At 52.2% G+C, this 19551-nt stretch overlaps 1 protein-coding gene across 1 annotated transcript in view; it reads left to right on the forward strand.

Moving 5' to 3' along the window:
- Positions 1–6: 6 nt before the first annotated feature.
- SMARCC1 (SWI/SNF related, matrix associated, actin dependent regulator of chromatin subfamily c member 1) overlaps positions 7–19551 on the forward strand; it is a 65995-nt gene continuing 46450 nt past the window's right edge. Inside the window, exons 1-8 of the mRNA XM_041408571.1 lie at positions 7–133; positions 6985–7104; positions 9599–9684; positions 14391–14472; positions 15278–15370; positions 16612–16681; positions 17855–17924; positions 19131–19206. Coding sequence (XP_041264505.1) covers positions 9611–9684; positions 14391–14472; positions 15278–15370; positions 16612–16681; positions 17855–17924; positions 19131–19206 — 465 coding nt within the window. The 5' untranslated portion in view covers positions 7–133; positions 6985–7104; positions 9599–9610. The remainder of the gene's footprint in view (positions 134–6984; positions 7105–9598; positions 9685–14390; positions 14473–15277; positions 15371–16611; positions 16682–17854; positions 17925–19130; positions 19207–19551) is intronic.

Here is a 19551-nt window from a genome sequence, read left to right on the forward strand (position 1 = left end):
GGGCGGGCCCGGCCCCGCGCTGGCCGCGGCGCGCCGCAAGGACGGCGGCCCGGCCGGCAAGTTCTGGGAGAGCCCCGACACCGTGTCCCAGCTCGACTCGGTCCGCGTGTGGCTGGGGAAGCACTACAAGAAGGTGCGGCCCGGCGGGGGCGGCGGGCACCGGGCGGGCGGGGGACGGCCGGGGATGGGACGGGGCGGGGGGCGGAGGTTTCCGCCGCTCTTTGTGACCCGCGGCCTCGCCGCTGCGGCGAGCTCGGGGGCAGCCCCGGGCACATTTCCGCTCCCTCCGCTGCCCGGGGCCGTGCGTGGGGCAGCCCCGGTGGCCCCGGGCCGTTCCCGCCGCCCGCCCGCCCCAGGCAGTGACTCTCCTGTGCGGGCAGGTCCCGGCCCCGCTGGGTTTCGCTCCAGCCGCGCCCCGGCGGTGTGGGGAGCGCTGGGAAGGGAGGAAAACCCCGGGAGCCGCGCTGAGCCCCGCGTGCTGCCCGAGCTCCTTGCGGCTGCTGCCCTGGGGCTCCTCTTCCGCTTCGCTCGCCTCGCCTGCCTCGCTTGCTTTATGTGCTTTTTTTCCTCCCACCACGTGCTGATTTTATAACTTCGTGTCGGTGCCCGAGCCATGAGGAACGGCCCGGTGTAACTTGGCCGCGGCGGTGCTGGAGGAGCGCTGCCCGGCAGAATGCCCGCGCCCTCCCGGTTCCGGGGCCGTCCCGGTGCCCGTCACCCGCGGAGGAGCACCGGCTGGCGCTGGGGCTCTTTGTGTGCGGAGAGCCCGAGAACGGCAGTCCGAACCGGGGGTCTGAGCTGCTCTGCGGGGTGAAGGCGGCTCGGGTGTGTTTTTCCAGTCCTTCCAGCTCCTTCCAGCCCGGCTCGGGGTGTGGAGCTGGGGCTCTTTGTGTTGACAGGGCAATGTAACAGAATATTTGTGCAGTTTGGCTGGTTGCGGTGCTGTCCCACGCCCTGGGGGAGCTGTGGTTTTCCCTTTGCCTGTCCTGGCCCAGCACCCCCGGGATCCCGGGAATTCGCTGTTCTGAGCGGGGCCCAGGTGCCCTGCTGGGCACAGAAAGTGTTTGTGTGGCTCTAAACCCCCTGCCAGGCTGGGCAGGGGCTGTGTGGTGCAGCAATGGGAGCCAAGGGAAAAACCCTCCTTTCAAATTGCTAATAATAATAATATTGCTACTATTATTATTATTGTTATTCTATTATATAAGTTATCTTATTCTATTATGAATTGTTATAAAAATTAGATATTTCTTTCTCCTGGCTCTGGAAGGTAATTAGAGTTGGGCTAAGGAGACTCTGCAGGGCGAGTGAGTTTTGGAGTGTTGCTGTGACAATCGTTTTAAAAAATGAAAAGTAATTTTGGTTTGGGGAAACAAGAAAGCTGATATCAGTGCTTACAGATGGAGCCTTAACACTTCAGAGGGAAGGGCTGGTTGCCTTTTGGGTGGGCTGTAAATGGACTCTGGTTCATCCTGTGCTTGTTTTCATCCTGCTGTAGGTGCGTGGCTCCTTCCAGAGAGGTACATGGTGATTTTAACTGGCTTTTGTCCAGTTTTTGCTCTTAAAAATAGAAGTTTGTACGTCTCAGTGGTGAAGCTGTCAGCAGCAGTTGGTGTGTCCAGCTCCAGGGACACTGGGGACCAGCTGGAGACAATCCCAGAGCAGCACCGAGCTCGGTCAGGGACCCAGAGGTCCCAAGGGACAGGGAGAGTAGGAGAGCTGCATTTACAGAGCTGCTCATTTTGACTCTGGATTAGGCAAGACTTAAATATTGAAGTGTTTTCTGTGTTTCCAGAGTACAGTAGCTGTTGGGGAGCTCTCTGTGTCTCTAGAAAACAGCAGATATTAGGGGGCTCTCTGTGTCTCTGGAAAACAGCAGATGTTGGGGAGCTCCCTGTGTCTCTAGAAAACAGCAGCTGTTGGGGAGCTCTCTGTGTCTCTAGAAAACAGCAGATGCTGGGGAGCTCCCTGTGTCTCTAGAAAACAGCAGATATTGGGGAGCTCTCTGTGTCTCCAGAAAACAGCAGATGTTGGGGAGCTCCCTGTGTCTCTAGAAAACAGCAGATGTTGGGGGGCTCCCTGTGTCTCTAGAAAACAGCAGATGTTGGGGGGCTCCCTGTGTCTCTAGAAAACAGCAGATATTGGGGAGCTCTCTGTGTCTCTAGAAAACAGCAGATGTTGGGGAGCTCTCTGTGTCTCTAGAAAACAGCAGATATTGGGGAGCTCCCTGTGTCTCCAGAGTACAATTAAGAACAAAAGAGGTTTCAGTACTAGTGTGAAAGACTGACACTGCACCTTGAAAAACTCATTACAGGCACCAAACACAGTGACAGAAAATGAAATTATTGATAATGTACTGAGCTGATTTATTCCAGGCTGCCTCCCGCTCCCAGTTTGTGTGTGTGATGTCTGGAAGTTGGTTTGTGTTGTTTCTGTGCACCAAGGGATGCAGGAGGTGCCTTCCCAGGCAGTGTGGGTGCAGGAGGGATGTTGGAGCCTTGCTTCCCTGGGAGCTGGGAATGGGTTTGTGCCGTGGGTTTGGAATCCTGAGGCATCTGACAGACTTGAACAGAACAAAGTCCCAGGATCCTGGAATGGTTTGGGTGGGAAGGGGCCTTAAAGCCCATCCCATTCCACCCCTGCCATGGGCAGGGACACCTTCCACTGTCTCAGGCGCCAAACCCCGTCCAGCCTGGCCTTGGGCACATCCAGGGGAAGCCACAGCTGCTCTGGGCACCCTGTGCCAAGGCTCCTCACCCTCCCAGCCAGGAATTCCTTCCCAGTATCCCATCTTACCCTTCCCTATGGCAGTGGGAAGCCGTTCCCTGTGTCCTGTCCCTCCATCCCATGTTCAAAGTAATTTGGGTAGACTGTAATGGGCACCTTGATGCCCATTATATATATAATATAGTTACTTAGAAACTCACAGTTCAGAAGTAAACTGGGCAATTCTCTATTTATTATATTAATGGTCATTTATCTATAGCATTGTTTAGGCAGTTCCTTTCTCAGTAAGCCACATCTCTCATATTAAAATGGGGTGTCCCAAAGCAGTAATTTATTGTCTTGTCTCTAGGAAACAGCAGATATTGGGGAGCTCGCTGTGTCTCCAGAGTAGAATTAAGAACAAAGGAGGTTTCAGTACTAGTGTGAAAGACTGACACTGCACCTTGAAAAAATCATTACAGGCACCAAACACAGTGACAGAAAATGAAATTATTGATAATGTACTGAGCTGATTTATTCCAGGCTGCCTCCCGCTCCCAGTTTGTGTGTGTGATGTCTGGAAGTTGGTTTGTGTTGTTTCTGTGCACCAAGGGATGCAGGAGGTGCCTTCCCAGGCAGTGTGGGTGCAGGAGGGATGTTGGAGCCTTGCTTCCCTGGGAGCTGGGAATGGGTTTGTGCCGTGGGTTTGGAATCCTGAGGCATCTGACAGACTTGAACAGAACAAAGTCCCAGGATCCTGGAATGGTTTGGGTGGGAAGGGGCCTTAAAGCCCATCCCATTCCACCCCTGCCATGGGCAGGGACACCTTCCACTGTCTCAGGCTCCAAACCCTGTCCAGCCTTGCCTTGGGCACATCCAGGGGCAGCCACAGCTGCTCTGGGCACCCTGTGCCAAGGCTCCTCACCCTCCCAGCCAGGACTTCCTTCCCAGTATCCCATCTTACCCTTCCCTATGGCAGTGGGAAGCCATTCCCTGTGTCCTGTCCCTCCATCCCATGTTCAAAGTAATTTGGGTAGACTGTAATGGGCACCTTGATGCCCATTATATATATAATATAGTTACTTAGAAACTCAGTTCAGAAGTATACTGGGCAATTCTCTATTTATTAAATTAATGGTCATTTATCTATAGCATTGTTTAGGCAGTTCCTTTCTCAGTAAGCCACATCTCTCATATTAAAATGGGGTGTCCCAAAGCAGTAATTTATTGTCTGTAAGACCTATTTCTAAGGTGGTTTGGGAGGGTTTTTAGCAGCTGCCTGATGAAGGATGCAGCCCCTGACCTTGGTCTTGCAGCTGTGCTCCCTGAGGAACCAGCCCAGTGTGTTGTTCATATCCAGGGCAGTATCCAGATCCGTATCCATCTGTTGACCCTGGGAGCTCTGGTGGCTCTGGCTGCTCTGCCCCTCTGAGACAAAAGGCCGGAGCAGCTGATTTTTGGGAGGCAGGAGGATTTTTTAAGGTGGTTTTTAAGGAGCAAGTGGGATGTTGGTTAGAGGGGATCAGGCACAGATCAGCACAGGAGCTCTGGGGCAGAGCTGGGACCCGCTTGCCCCTCGGAGAGGGCTCTGTGCAATCCCTGAGCTGGGGGGGATGCCCTGGGGGGGTCTGCAGGGCAGAGCTGGGCTCTCCTCCTCCCTGCCGTGGGTATCCCGGAGCAGGGCACAGGCTGGTTCCTGGCAGCTGCTGGGGACAGCAGTTGTGCCATCAGCGTGTCAGGCTGGCACCACCTGCTGTCCCCAGGGGCTGCCCTGGCACTGTCTGTGGCTCTGCTGTCCTTGGCAGGACCCTGCCTCGGCTTGGATCCAGGGAGGGGTCTGTCTGCAGCTCTCACCTTTGAAAAGGAACAAGGGTTTGACCCAAATCCAAGCATTTCAGGGCGGGTTTCCCCTTGGCTCTTGTGTGGTGCTCTGAGCTGCAGTGCCCTTTGTTTGGGGAGGGTGTGTGCACAGAGCCACAGCAGAGCTGATGTGGGTATTGAGCTCAGTGCCCACATCAAAGCTGGCTCTGATATGTCCCCCTTCGGTGACAAATGCTTCCAGGGCAGCTGCAGTGCAGCTCTGGCTGCAGTGATTCCCTCTGCTGCTGCTCACACTCTGCTTCCTGACCACTCATTTTCTGTTCAGAGATAGGGGGTGGTTTTGTGTTTCTAATTATTGTGGAAAGGTTGGAAAACTCTGCTGTGCCAGTGGGGCTTTGGCATTTCAGCATGAGAGCAAAATCCTCTTATGGAACAGGGCATCATACTGTCCTCTGGAATTCATTGCTTAAAAACCTTTATTTGCTGCAGGATCATTTTGTGGACATGAGGGGAGAACCTGGAGTTCTGTTGGACTTGATCCTCTGTGGTCCCTCAAACCCACTGTGAATTGATTGGAAAATGGTCTGCTGTGTTTTACTGCTTAAAGACCCATTTGTGCTGCTCATTAGGATGCAGAAAAGATGGAGGGGAGTCTTGGGCTTCTTTTTGAAGGTTTTTCCCCTTATTGTTCAGGGAACCTCAGGCAAGGTAATGGGCTTCTCATTAAAAGGATCTGCAGGATAGTGGCAGTGCAAAGCAGGATGAGAAGGTGTTGTCTTCCTTTATAGCTTCCAGCTGTCAGTGCCTCCTGCAAGAGGTAAAACTGGGAGCTGCAAGAAAAGGAATGATTGTCTGAAAAAGTTCACATGTCTAAGAATAGGCTTTGCAAGGTGCATTCTCATGTAATTTTCCTTTTTCTCTGAAGGAAGATAACTGGAAAAAAAAAAAGCAGAGTAAGTCAGTACAAGGATGCCACTTCTGGATTTGTTTTTTGAAGGAGGTTCATAAAATCCCAGGCTGGTTTGGGTTGGAGGGACCTTAAGGATCATCCAGTGTCACCCCTGCCATGGCAGGGACACCTCCCACTGTCCCAGGCTGCTCCAAGCCCCATCCAGCCTGGCCTTGGGCACTGCCAGGGATCCAGGGACAGCCACAGCTGCTCTGGGCACCTGTGCCAGGGGCTGCCCACCCTCCAGCCAGGAATTCCTTCCCGATATCCCATCCATCCCTGCCCTCTGGCAGTGGGAAGCTGTTCCCTCTTGTCCAAAGTCCTGTGCAGAGCCAGGAGTTGGACTCAGTGATCTTTGTGGATCCCTTCCAACTGGGGATATTCTGTGATTTTGATATAATTAAAACATTAATTCCTGGGGGAGGGAAGAGGCCAAATTGAAATGCAGCTTTGAAATGTTACCCTTCAGTTCTTTCCAGGCTCGTGTTTCTGGTTCAGGATTTATACCCAGGACACTCAGGAGCCCCACAGGAATTTGTGTCCTTTGAGTTGGGAAGATTTAATTTCTCTGATATGTGCCTGCTCCTGAGAAACTGCTGGGGGAACTCTCATCTCAGGGTGGTCAGACACTGAAACTGTAATTGTTTCCATTCACTCTGAGTCTTTGTGGTGCCTTTGGCTTTGGAGCTGATGCTTTGCAAAGCTCACTTAGGTTTGACTGGTATTTGGCACCACAGCTTTAAAACTTGGAGGGTATGGGTCTCAAAAGCTTTTTCTTTAAGGGGTTTTAGAAGAATCTTATTTGAGGGAAGATGAAAAGCTGAGAGTTACCCAGCTGAGAGGCTGGGGTAGCTCAGATTGCTCCATGTTCTACCTGGAAAAGTGATGTGTGTTGTCCTCTTGGCAGTCACCTGGCACAGCAAGGAGGTGACATCCAGTGACTGAATACTGAACAGTAGGGGTGACAAAAACTCAGCACCGTGGGAAGGGTGTAGTGTTCCATGTTGTGATTTTACATTCACAATGTAAATTTAATTTTATTGAGCCTCAGGAGCTGCTCAGATTGTCCCAAACCATCACAAGCGCCTTTGTGTGGCTCAGCTTTTCCCTCTGTGCAGGACATCCTATTTATACCAGAGGGCTGCTCTGAGGATTAATTGGGAGATGCTTACAGCAGGAGGCTGTGAGGTGGCTGCAGAAAGCTCTGTGTGTGTGGGCAGCACGAGCCTGGTCCTTGATTAGGAGCTGAGATCAGCCTGAGTGGTTAATCCGTGTCTGGAGCCCGGCTGGGGAGCTGGGCCTCAGCCACAGGTGAGGATGGATGTTCAGCCTGAAGCCTGGAAAACGGTTGTGCTCGGTGCTCCTCCTGTGCAATCCCCCTCCACCCCTTCCCAGCCACGCAGGGATCCCAAAATGCTACAACTGTGCCCTGCAGGAGGGAGCTGGGGTGTCACAGGCAGCCTTCACTGCGGCCTCCCTGTCCCCAACAACCTGTGCTTCTTGTCTTGCAGTACGTTCAGGCCGATGCTCCTACCAATAAAACCTTGGCTGGGCTGGTGGTGCAGCTGCTGCAGTTCCAGGAAGATGCCTTTGGAAAACATGTCACCAATCCTGCCTTCACAAAGCTTCCTGTGAGTATTGTGCTGGGGCTCTCACTCTGCTGGCACAGCTCAGTGTCCGGGGCACTGGGACATCCCTGCCCAGCCCAGCTCCTCCTGCTGCACCCTCTGGAAGGGCTGCCTCTCCTTAGTGCACATTTGTGGTGTAATGCAGCTGCTTCTCTACATTTGAAATGATTTCTGGAATGCTGTGGGAAGGTTTTTATTTTCACTAAAACTCAGTGTAATTCATCAGTTTTAAGTCAAATCTGGACTGGTGCATCCTAAACTGAGTGAGTAAAATGCACTTTCCAAGGCACACAAACTGCCACTAGGTGTTTTGGTTGATTAAACTCCGGGCTTGTGGAGTTGCCAAGGCTGAGAAAGGACTTTGCCACGTTCTGCAGCAGCAGGTGGTGACTCCTGGCCCTGGGATGGTTCTCCAGTCCCCTGGGATCCAGGTAGCCAGGAACAATATCAGCACTGTGAGGGCTGCTGCTTCCAAAGTGCAGCCTGGAGCCCTGCCCGCACCCAGAGGGTCCTGTCCCGGGGAGTGTGGGGTGCAGAGAGCTGGGAGGAGGGCAGGGGTGCCAGCCTGATGCCAGCTGGGTGCTTTAGGGAGGTCTGTGGGCCAGGACAGCTGTCCTGATCCTGTCAGTGTGGCACCAGCAGGGAGGTGTGTGCCCAGCTTTGCCACAGATGTGTGCTGGCACTGGGGCCGTGCCTCTGGGGCTCTTTGGGGTGGGTGCACAGAGATGGAATCATTTATGGCCAGTTAAGGGGTTGAAGCCCCTTGAAGCTGAAGTTGGCCTGAAAACTTGGCAGAGCTCCTGTGGCTGTGGGTGCACGTGGCAGGACAGTCCTTTTTTTGTTCTGGGTTGGTGTCCCCAGGTGTTTTGCCCCTGTAACCTCTCCATGAGGGTGGGCTGTGCAGACTCCTTCACTGGAAGGGTTTTCACTCCTGGGGTGAATCCCAGAACAGTTCCCAGATGGATTTTAAAAGGAATCCTTCCTTTTGAGAGCGGGGAGGCCCTGGCACAGGTGCCCAGAGCAGCTGTGGCTACCCCTGGATCCCTGGCAGTGCCCAGGCCAGGCTGGACACTGGAGCAGCCTGGGACAGTGGGAGATGTCCCTGCCCACAGCATGGGGAGTACTGGCTGAACCTTAAGGTCCCTGCAACCCACACCATTTTGGGATTTTGTGAATCTCCTGGTGCTTTGGAGAGCACCCAGAAGCACCCCAAGGTGCCATTAAGATCTCACCACCTCTCCTGATGCCTCAGTGATAGTGGGAAGCTTCAGGGACAAGGGGAGCTTTGCAGAGCTTTATTTGGATGTGGCAGCACAAACCATAAACCTGCCCGCATTCCTCAAGTGCATAAACCACTGGAGTGCCCCTGAGCCTTAAATCAATTTGTCTTATCTTAAAATGGGCAATAAACGTTGCAGTGGCATCATAAAGATGTTGTTCCTGTGTTTGTTCTCGCTGCTTCAAAGCTCTAATCCGGCCAAATTTGCTCAGTTAATTTACAGCACTTGGATCTCAGTTACTTGCAGCAGGAGACAGCTCCTCTGTGCATCCTCAGGAGTGCTGCTGGCTGGGGGGGGTCTCCTGCTCCCAGCAGAAAGCTCCTGGTGGTAACCAGAGCCTGGCCTCTGAGCAGCTCCCCAGATTCTGCTTCGTGCCTTATACAAGTTTTTTACATTTACTGAGAAACACAGAATAATCCACAACCAAAGCAGATCCTGGTGTTACCCCTCCCTGTCCTGCCTTCAGCCCCATCCTCCTGTCTCCATTTCCAGGAGGACTCTGCCAGCAGCTGCCTTTTCCCAGGCACAGCCATCCTGACCAGAGAGAGCAGGAAAGATGCACGTTCCAGACTCAAATGTATCAGAAAAATTGGGCTTTTGTTCAGGAAACAGGTGTTTTTTTAATAACCTTTCAGAGAAAGGACTTGGTGGGACTCTGAAGCTTGCAGCCTCCTCGTGCTCCTGTTTGAATGTTGTGGGACTCCTCCTTTGGGAATGGGTGACTAAGGTGAAGCTGGGAGGGCAGAAATGAGCTGGGTTTGGTGTTTTAGGGCACATGTGCAGCTCCTGACACACAGCTTTCCCTGGGGGAGGGATGGAGTGTGGAATAGCTGAGCTCTGCTGCAGGTGCTCATTCCTCATGATCTGGTTTGATGCTCTCATACAGATGAAAAGCTGCTTCTCTGACAGCTACGATTTGAGGTTTAATTTACTATGAAATGGGTGTTCAAAAAGTGCTTTGGATTTTTACAGCTCTACTTGGAGCTTTCAGATACATCAAGTTCTTGCAAACACAAAGAATTCTGCTTAATCCAAATACATTTAATCTTCAGGAAACACTCTGAAAGGAGGACCTCAAACTCAGAAGTGTTTCATCTGAAAATTAACTTGTCATTTGATATGTTCTGTGTCTGAAACTCACCTAACCCATCTGCATTTGTTTAAAATAATTGCATGAAAGTCAATGTAATTGTTTTTCCTTTTTTTCTGGGTTTCAGGCAAAGTGCTTCATGGATTTCAAAGCTGGAGGTACATTGTGTCACATTCTTGGTGCTGCTTACAAATATAAGAATGAACAGGGCTGGTAAGTTTTTATTTGTGGTTTATACACCTTTTGCATGAAACCAAGCACATGAACTGCTTATGCAAACTACCTGAAGTTTAATCCTTCCTGGAGACTCTGGCAGGCAAGGCAGTGGAGATGGGAAGAGGGAGCTTTTTCCTGTTTTGCTGATGGTAGCTTTTTTAAGACACTCCCCCACACTTCTAAATTTAAAGAGGAGTTGGCCAAGTTTAAGGTTTTGGGTCTGTAGTTGGAGTTAATTACAAGTTTGAGGCTCCTTTTTTATTTCCTTGCTGTCTGACTGAGAAAATGAACCAGGATCAGTCTCACATCTGTGAGATCTAAATCTTTGTTGCTGCATTGATTATTTGGTTTAGTTATGATTGGGAAAGCATGAGGCACTGCAGGTCCTAGTGAATGCTCAGGTTTCCATTGCTCCAAAAATGGGGAGTGTAAGTACTTAGAAACTCTGCCCCTGGAGCTGTTGGTACTGGGATGAAAATATCCCTGTGACATCTCAGGAGTGGTTTAACCTGGGTGGTTTTAAGTTATAATCCTCTTTCCGAGGGAGCAGCAGCATAGGATCATAAAATCTTGGAATGGTTTGGGCTGGAAGGGCCCCTAAAGCCCATCCAGTGCCACCCCTGCCATGGCAGGGACACCTTCCACTGTCCCAGGCTGCTCCCAGCCCCGGTGTCCAACTTGGCCTTGAAATCACTATTTTTGAGAACACTGGGCAAAAAAAATGAGGATGAAAAGTCAATAAATGTGAACAATCAATAACAATAAGCAGAGATTGTTCCTGTCCCCAAATTTAAATAATTTGGATGTGATGTTTCCAATCTGTAGCTGCATTCCTGGAATTGACTGAGTTGTTTTTACACACAAGAGCCATTTAAAAGGCAAAAGAAAGATTTTTGAGAATGGTTGGTTGTTTTTCGGAATTATTTATATTAATATCTGCCCTGTCTGAGGTGGATATATCAGGAATAAACCACTCTCAGGGGCTTTGCTGTTCCAATCTTACCAACACCTGGGGCAGGCACCTCTCTGCAGTGTGGTTTATCAGCAGTGTCTTGCTACCTCTTTGCCTTAAGATACAGGAATTAAATGGTTCCAGCTTTGGGAACATTTGAATTGAATGAACATTTCTTATTTTTAATAAGGAAATGTGGTTTGCAGCCAGCTGCCCAGCCCAGCTGGGCTCTGGAGCTGCCTCCTCCCCTGTCCCTGCCTTGCTGCTGCTCAGGATTAGGTGGGTAGTGCCTGGTGTGTGTGCATGTGGGCTGTAGCGGGCAGTAATCCTGCACCTTAACTCTGAGATCAGCCCTAGAGCCTGGAATGTGTCCCCACTGACTCTGCCAAGTAATCCGTGCTGTTTGCCTGCCCTGTGCTTGATTTGATTTTTGTTTTGGTCTGCATTGTCGCTCCTGCTTAACCTGTTTGTGACTGATCTGTCTTATAGGAGAAGTCCCTTTCCTCGCCACAATAGGTATGTCTGAGAGCTGGACATACATACCTGGCCCAGCCTGGCCCAGGGAGCCTCTTAAGCTGAGCACAGGAAGAGTTAGTGCCATTTTATCCAAATGGGCAGCTGAAACAGTGCTGTTATTCATGTGTCCGTGTCCTTCTCTGGCTTTCTGGAGCAGGCAGGGAGCTGGGGGCATGCAGCATTCCATGGATGCACAGTGCAGGTTTTGAGCAAAAAATGGCAACATTCTGGTCATGCCCTGGGCGTCTTTGTCTCACAGGTGCCAAGAGGTCTGTAGGTGTTTATTTGGCATCTGTCTCCCATGGAGCCATTCTGGGTGTTTTGGATGCAGGCCATGGCTGAATACTGGAGAAGGGGCTCAATCTTGACTCAAAATCCTCTGTATTAGAGGTGTAAAATACCTTATTAACAGTGGCCTTACAGCCTTGGCGTCTGGCCCTGCTTTTGCAAGTCAGAGTGAACTTCCCAAAGCACACAACAAGGTCATAAATTCCTCTCTAAAGGGCTGATTCCAATAAATATGCCAGGATCTTACATTTGATTTGTTTGCCATGTCCTCAGTGTGAAGGGTAACGTGCTTTAGGACAGAAACCATCCTCCCTGAGAGAGGATGTTGGTAGAGCTGCCCACACCTCAGAGTGTTCCCAGAGAACACCTGCCTGGGCTCCTTCCTCCTGAAAGTCCCTGGAGCCCTGGAGGAGATCGTGGTGGTCCCAGCTGGGGTGTCACTGGGGTTTGATTTAGTGGGGTCACATCCTGGTGTGCTCACAGGGCTTGGGGCTAAAAGCCTTGGGGCTAAAGCTTTGCTTTCCTGAACCTTCTCTGAGCCTGTGTGGACTGGAAAAAGGGATCTGTTGCTGGCAGCAGGGATGTGTTTACAGGGAACTGCTCTTGGCTGTGAAGGGCTGGTGTGAGCTGGGTGGGATTGCAGCCTGTCAGTGCCTCGTGGGGAGGACATCCCCAGCCTCCCACTGCACTGGGTGTGCAGGGCTTTGTGCTTCACACCTGCCACCACCCCACGCCCCAGCAGCAGCGTGTTCCCAAACCTGGAGCTGCAGGCATGCTCCAGGTCGTGTCCTGCATCTGGGAGACACAGCCTGAGGGCTCAGCCCCTCCTGGAGCTGTGGGAAAGGCCGGATCCTCAGGGCCCAGCTCTCCTGGAGCTGTGGGAAAGGCCGGATCCTCAGGGCCCAGCTCTCCTGGAGCTGTGGGAAAGGCCGGATCCTCAGGGCCCAGCTCTCCTGGAGCTGTGGGAAAGGCCGGATCCTCAGGGCCCAGCTCTCCTGGAGCTGTGGGAAAGGCCGGATCCTCAGGGCCCAGCTCTCCTGGAGCTGTGGGAAAGGCCGGATCCTCAGGGCCCAGCTCTCCTGGAGCTGTGGGAAAGGCCGGATCCTCAGGGCCCAGCTCTCCTGGAGCTGTGGGAAAGGCCGGATCCTCAGGGCCCAGCTCTCCTGGAGCTGTGGGAAAGGCCGGATCCTCAGGGCCCAGCTCTCCTGGAGCTGTGGGAAAGGCCGGATCCTCAGGGCCCAGCTCTCCTGGAGCTGTGGGAAAGGCCGGATCCTCAGGGCCCAGCTCTCCTGGAGCTGTGGGAAAGGCCGGATCCTCAGGGCCCAGCTCTCCTGGAGCTGTGGGAAAGGCCGGATCCTCAGGGCCCAGCTCTCCTGGAGCTGTGGGAAAGGCCGGATCCTCAGGGCCCAGCTCTCCTGGAGCTGTGGGAAAGGCCGGATCCTCAGGGCCCAGCTCTCCTGGAGCTGTGGGAAAGGCCGGATCCTCAGGGCCCAGCTCTCCTGGAGCTGTGGGAAAGGCCGGATCCTCAGGGCCCAGCTCTCCTGGAGCTGTGGGAAAGGCCGGATCCTCAGGGCCCAGCTCTCCTGGAGCTGTGGGAAAGGCCGGATCCTCAGGGCCCAGCTCTCCTGGAGCTGTGGGAAAGGCCGGATCCTCAGGGCCCAGCTCTCCTGGAGCTGTGGGAAAGGCCGGATCCTCAGGGCCCAGCTCTCCTGGAGCTGTGGGAAAGGCCGGATCCTCAGGGCCCAGCTCTCCTGGAGCTGTGGGAAAGGCCGGATCCTCAGGGCCCAGCTCTCCTGGAGCTGTGGGAAAGGCCGGATCCTCAGGGCCCAGCTCTCCTGGAGCTGTGGGAAAGGCCGGATCCTCAGGGCCCAGCTCTCCTGGAGCTGTGGGAAAGGCCGGATCCTCAGGGCCCAGCTCTCCTGGAGCTGTGGGAAAGGCCGGATCCTCAGGGCCCAGCTCTCCTGGAGCTGTGGGAAAGGCCGGATCCTCAGGGCCCAGCTCTCCTGGAGCTGTGGGACAGGCTGGATTCTCAGGGCTCAGCATCTCCTGGAGCTTTAGGCTCAGCCCCAGCTCTGGCACTCCCTGGACAGGCTGGATCCTGAGGGCTCAGCATCTCCTGGAGCTTTAGGACAGGCTTTAGGCTCAGCCCCGGCTGTGGCACTCCCTGCTGCTGCTGGGAAGTGCTGGAGCTGCTTTGGGGCTGGGGTTGTCCCTCCTCAGGCTCTGGGTCACCACTCCAATCCCTCATTTGGGGTGGCCCATCTGTGAGTGCCGGACGTGTTCAGGGGTCAGGTGGGCACAGCACAGGGAATCTGGGGGCTTTTCTGCTGCCTCCCAGGAGGATTTCTCAGGTTTTGTGTCCTCCCCCATTTCTGATGGCCACATCTCCATTGGCATTGCAATAATTGTGATGATTTGTCCGTGGAATAACAAAATTAAAGCACCAGGGTCCAGTAAAGGTGGAGATACAGTGCTGCCATGGATTATTAGCTGTCTGTGTCCTGGGGGGTGGTTTTCTCACATCAGACAGAGGAATTGCTGCTTCTCTGGACTCCCAGGACTGGTGGATGGGGGCACCTAGAAGTAAGAAAACCATGAGAGCTCATCCATGAATTTTCTCATCTGATGTTGAAATCCGTGGTGGTTGTGTGTTTAATTACTCCCTGTGACTGTGGCAGAATGCACAGCCCTGCTGCAGGGTTTGGTGGACACTATCAACCTTCCTTTTTCTCCCTGAACATCTCACAAATCAACTGCATTTCTTGATGTGGTTCATGATGTTTTTTTTGCTGGTGAGGGTGCCAAGTGCAGCAGAAATAGCTGTGGCTGTGCTCGAGTGTCCTGGCACCCCTGCCACGATCCAGACTTTGTGTGGAGCAGGGAAGGTTCTGGACTGCTGGTGGCTGGGGACGTGGAGTTAATATTTGTGAATCATTTCCCTCGACAGGAGGAGGTTTGACCTGCAGAATCCCTCCCGGATGGACCGGAACGTGGAGATGTTCATGAACATTGAGAAAACACTGGTGCAGGCAAGGACAAACCCAGCCCAGGGCAGGCACCCAGGGCAGGACTTCACCCTGGCCCTCTCCAGGAATGGGGGGTCTCCCCTCCCTCTCCCACCCAGCTTAGTCACAATTCCACCTTTTCACTTGAAAAATGTGGAATTTTTCCATTGCCCCTCTGTGGATATGCAGACGTTTTTATTTTATTTATTTATGTGAGGAAAACCTGCTGTAAGGAAAGAGAAAACATGCCAGGTGTCCCCATGTCCCTGTGGCACTCTTGGGGCTGAGTAACTGCTCCTGTACCCATTCCAGGGCTGACTTCCAGTTTGATCTAAACTGGCCTTTTCCAGGTTAGGATCCATTTTACTCTCACTTTATCAGACAAGTGCTTATCTGTACCCATTAAGCAGTTCTGTGCAGTGTCATTTGAAGTTCAGTTTTTTAAGTGCTGAGTGGGAATAATGTATGGTTTTTTTCAGACTCTGAAGCCAAGTTCAGTGTATAATGTAGTCAAAACATAACTTTCAGGTGTCCATTAGGAATGGAAACAGGAAGAACAGCAAAAAACAACAATATTCTTATTACAAAAAAACCTTGCCCACGTACAGTGGTTTCAGTGCATGATAAAAACCTGGGCAGGGCTTTGTTGGGAAGCTGTGTGAAGGGAATGTCCCTGTCCCAGGGCTCCTGGAGCTGGGATCACTGACCTGTGTCACCCCCGGGTCTGTGTTCCACTGGAGTTCCAGCACTGGGGATTTTCATAGGAATAGTCTGATTTTTGCCACAGATCACCTCCTAATTCCTTGTTCAACTGGCTGTTCTCTCACAGAACAACTGTCTGAGCAGACCAACCATCTACCTCATTCCTGACATGGAGCTGAAGCTGGCCAACAAGCTGAAGGACATTGTCAAGCGTCACCAGGTGAGTGTCACACAGCACAGCTGTACCCAGGGCTGCTCAGCTCTGAGCCCCGGGGTGCCTGGGGACACAGGAGTGGTTTTTATCCTCACACAGAGGCTGAGCCCTGGCTGGGCTCTAAAAGCACCCCTGGACCTGCTGCCAGGTGGCTCTGGGGGAGCTGGGGGCAGGCCCAGCTGATTTGTTGCTCAGCACAGGTTTGTCCAAACCTGGGTCTGAAGCAGGGAGTGAGGCAGCTGTTCCAGATGTGTGGGACAGCAGAAGGAGGTTTCACTCTGAAATGGTCGTTGGTTTTTGCTTTATTTCACTCTTTGATTGCTGGTGCTGAGCAGAGTCCAGGCAGCCTCAGGGAACCTTGCCCTTGTAATTCCAGGTGCTAAAGGATGACTTGAGCAAGATTACTGGCTTCATCCTTAAAAACATAAACAGACTTCTCACTTGTCTGCAGAGAAATACCCTGGAGTGTGACCTCTGGATGGTCTGGTGGCTTTTGTGGCAGGACAATTCACAGCTGTAGCCAAAGAGTTTCTTTTCCAGATTTAATGTATTTCCTGTGTTGTGATTATGAACCATTGTCTCAGCCTCAGTTGGGCAGATTTTCACAAGTTGCTCTTAATTATTTGGCTGATTCAGGATGGGTGTTATTGCTTAGATTAGAGTGAATGAGTCAATTTTCCTTTCATAAAGGAAGTCTGTAGTGAGCTCCACGCTGTATCCATGAGTGATTTAAAGGATTTTTAAAGCAGCTTTGTCTCTGCAGGGATGTGAGGAGATGAAAACAGAAATTGTCCCTAATTCTGCTTTTTGGGCTTTCCTTTGCTCTGCCTCTGGGTTCTCATCTTGTCACTAGCTTTGCTTCCTCATTGTCCTCATTTTTTAACCCCTTGCTGTCATCTCCCCACTACCCCACCCCGGTGCCTGTGGCTCCCTGCTATCCCAAGTCCTCCCTGCTCCAACTTCTGTTGTTTTCCAGCTCCCTCCAGAGTTGCTCCTGTCCCTTCCCTGGGCTGTGGGAGCTATTGCCCTTCAGCCCCTGATCCCAGAGTAGCCCACATCCCACAGTGCTGTTCTAATTCCTGCTGCTGCCATCCAGGGATAGGATCTGCAGGTCATTGAGGTCATTGTGCTGTTAAATCAATCTTTTACACATTTATGGGACGTAAGTTTTGACCACCAGCTGCCTTTTGGGGTGATATGCTGAGGGTTTCTCTTGCATTTTCTCCTCTTCTTCCATATTCCCACAGGGAACAGTCACTGAAGAGAAATCCAAGGCTACCCACCACGTGTATCCAAGTCCTACCTCAGTGGATGATGGTAATGTCCTGTGACAGTTTTTCAGTGGGAATATTCTTGTAATTAATGCCATGAGAAGCTGTGGAAGTGTTCACCAGGACTGTTCCCAGCCTACTCCTGAGGAACACTTGCTGCATTGTGGATAATGTGCATGGGGAGCTTTAGGCTGGACATGGGGTGAATTCCTCCTGCCCAGGGCAGGGGTGGAGTCCCAGTCCCTGGGGGGATTTCAGAGCTGATGTGGCACTTGGGGACACGGGACAGTGCTGAGGAGTGGCTGCACTCTGATCTTGGAGGGCTTTTCCAGCCTCAGCAATTCCTGATTCTGAGTTCCTGGCTCTCCAGGAGTTCTGTAGGGAATGCTGGCACAATCCTTGTGTGTGGGGAGCGAGGAGAGCTCCTCCATGAGCCTTGGCTGTGTTAAAGTTCACTCTGCCTGCATGAAGTGCAAGGTCCAAAAAAAGCAATTTCACTGCTGCCTCTTTCAGCAAATAGCAAAAAATATTTCTTCCCTTTTTCATCTTAAATAAATTTAGTTACCTGGCGGGTCATTGTCCTCAAGCCCAAGTTGCACAGACATAAATAAATCATTTTCCTACATTTCCTGGCCTGTGCTGGCCACTAGATGGAAGTGCTCCCTGCAGTTTTCAGGGAACAGGAATGGTTTGTCTCTGTCCCTCTGGAAGCACCAGGCTCAGCCCTGTGTGTGTCTCAGGCTCTGAGCCCCAGGTCATACTGGGGAGCAGCCCAAAATCCCAGCAGGGACTAGAGATGCAGGTTCACATCCTCGGGGTTTCTCCTGTGATGCTTCTCTGGGCTCTGTTCTTGGGATTTGTGTTGCAGGGTTTGGTACTTGGGAGCTGCAGGGATGGATGAGATCTTGGGAATTAGGAATTCCTGGCTGGGAGGGTGGGCAGGCCCTGGCACAGGTGCCCAGAGCAGCTGGGGCTGCCCCTGGATCCCTGGCAGTGCCCAAGGCCAGGCTGGACAGGGCTGGGAGCAGCCTGGGACAGTGGGAGGTGTCCCTGCCATGGCAGAGGGGGATTGGGATGAGCTTTAAGGTCCCTTCCCAGCTCAGGCCCCAGCAGACCTTTAGCAGGGGGGTTTGCAGTAACTTCCCTCTGACTTGCTGTGGAAAACTGAATGATTGTGCTTTTCCCTCCACATCTGACCTGGATCTCTTTCCCTCTGCAGATGAGTGGTTGAGACCTGTGATGAAAAAGGACAAGCAGGTGCTGGTACATTGGGGCTTTTTTCCAGACAGGTAAAGAAAGCTGGGGGAGAGCAAACCCTGAGTTTTAACTGTTTGTTGATGGAAGTGTCTTGACCCCCATGTGCAAAGCTTGGAAAGAATGAACCATTGATTTAAAAACTGCAGTATCCACATCCATTGTGGCTCTGGCAGGTGGGTGAGGCTGCAGAAAGAGTTCCTCTGCAGAGCCACAAGGAACTGGTTGGAAGTTGATTTTAAAGCTGGAATGAGCCTTTCCTTACGTTTTAAAGGGAGAACTTCCAGTCACCTGGCTGATTTCACTCCAAGGGTCTCTTCAGTCAGGGAAGTGACTGTTAATGCACCCCTTTGAGAAACCTGCCCTGTGCTCTTGGAACGTGTTAAAATTCAATGTGTGTGCTGATAGGAGCTTCACTGTATTTGCAATAACTGCTTTCTGAGCCCAGGCTATGGAAGATCAATCAAAACATTGATAACCCAGTATTGACTGCTATTTAATTAACTTTTTCAGGCCACTAAAATCTGTTCACGCACCAAATTCCTAGGAGCTCTATCTCACATGGGGCTCTCAGTGGAGGAGAGCAAACAGTAATCACACTGAAGTTTTTCATTCATACAGATGAAGAGCCCTTAAATATGTCTATATTTCTATCAGTAGTCAGGTCTATATTGGTGTTTTTAAACCAGGTGCACACAAAAGAGTGTAAAGCCAGGAATGCTGTGCACATCTTTCCTTGCACCTGACTCCTCCCTGTTCCTCAGCATCTGCTGTTGGTTACAAAGGACTGTGGCTTTTGCTGTTGCTCAGTGCAGTTTGTTAATAAATAGACTTTTGAGGGAATAATGTGGAAGAGTGAATATAAATAATGAGTGGTTTCTAGGACAGGGTGCAGCTTCCTCCCTTCCAGGAATCCAGTAGCTCTTGCTTTGAAATCACAAGAAAAGAAAGAAGTGGATTCAATTAATGGCAGGGTTTGGTTGGGTGACTCAGAGCTGCCCCTGAACCTCTCCAGACTTGCACTTGAAGCTGGAGCTGGTTCACTGAGAGGATTTTTAACTTTTAGTGTGCATTAGATGCCTCGGGGCCCTCCCTGTGCCCAGTTCCTGTGGCACAAAGCAGGATTATTCCCTGTGGGAAGCCCTGCAGTCCCAGCAGTGAGGTCTGCACGTGCCAGAGCTGCTGGAAAACCATTCCTGGTGCTCCTGGTGCCTGAGCTGCTCTCTCCTGACCCTCCCCAGCTACGACACCTGGGTCCATGCCAGCGAAATCGAGGCGGAAATTGAGGACGCGCCGATCCCCGAGAAGCCGTGGAAGGTGAGTCTGGCTCAGGCCCTGGGGAGCTGAGCTGGGTCTGGCTCAGGGCTTGGGGAGCTGAGCTGGGTCTGGCTCAGGGCTTGGGGAGCTGAGTTGGGTCTGGCTCAGTGCTTGGGGAGCTGAGTTGGGTCTGGCTCAGTGCTGGGGGAGCTGAGCTGGGTCTGCCTCAGGGCTTGGGGAGCTGAGCTGGGTCTGGCTCAGGGCTTGGGGAGCTGAGCTGGGTCTGGCTCAGGGCTTGGGGAGCTGAGCTGGGTCTGGCTCAGGCCTTGGGAGGAGAGTCTGGCTCAGGGCTTGGGGAGCTGAGCTGAGTCTGGCTCAGTCCCTGGAAGGTGAGTCTGGCTCACG

The sequence above is a fragment of the Onychostruthus taczanowskii genome, unplaced genomic scaffold, assembly GCF_017590055.1.
Source record: "Onychostruthus taczanowskii isolate IOZ18803 unplaced genomic scaffold, ASM1759005v1 scaffold3, whole genome shotgun sequence".
Lineage (NCBI taxonomy): Eukaryota > Metazoa > Chordata > Aves > Passeriformes > Passeridae > Onychostruthus > Onychostruthus taczanowskii.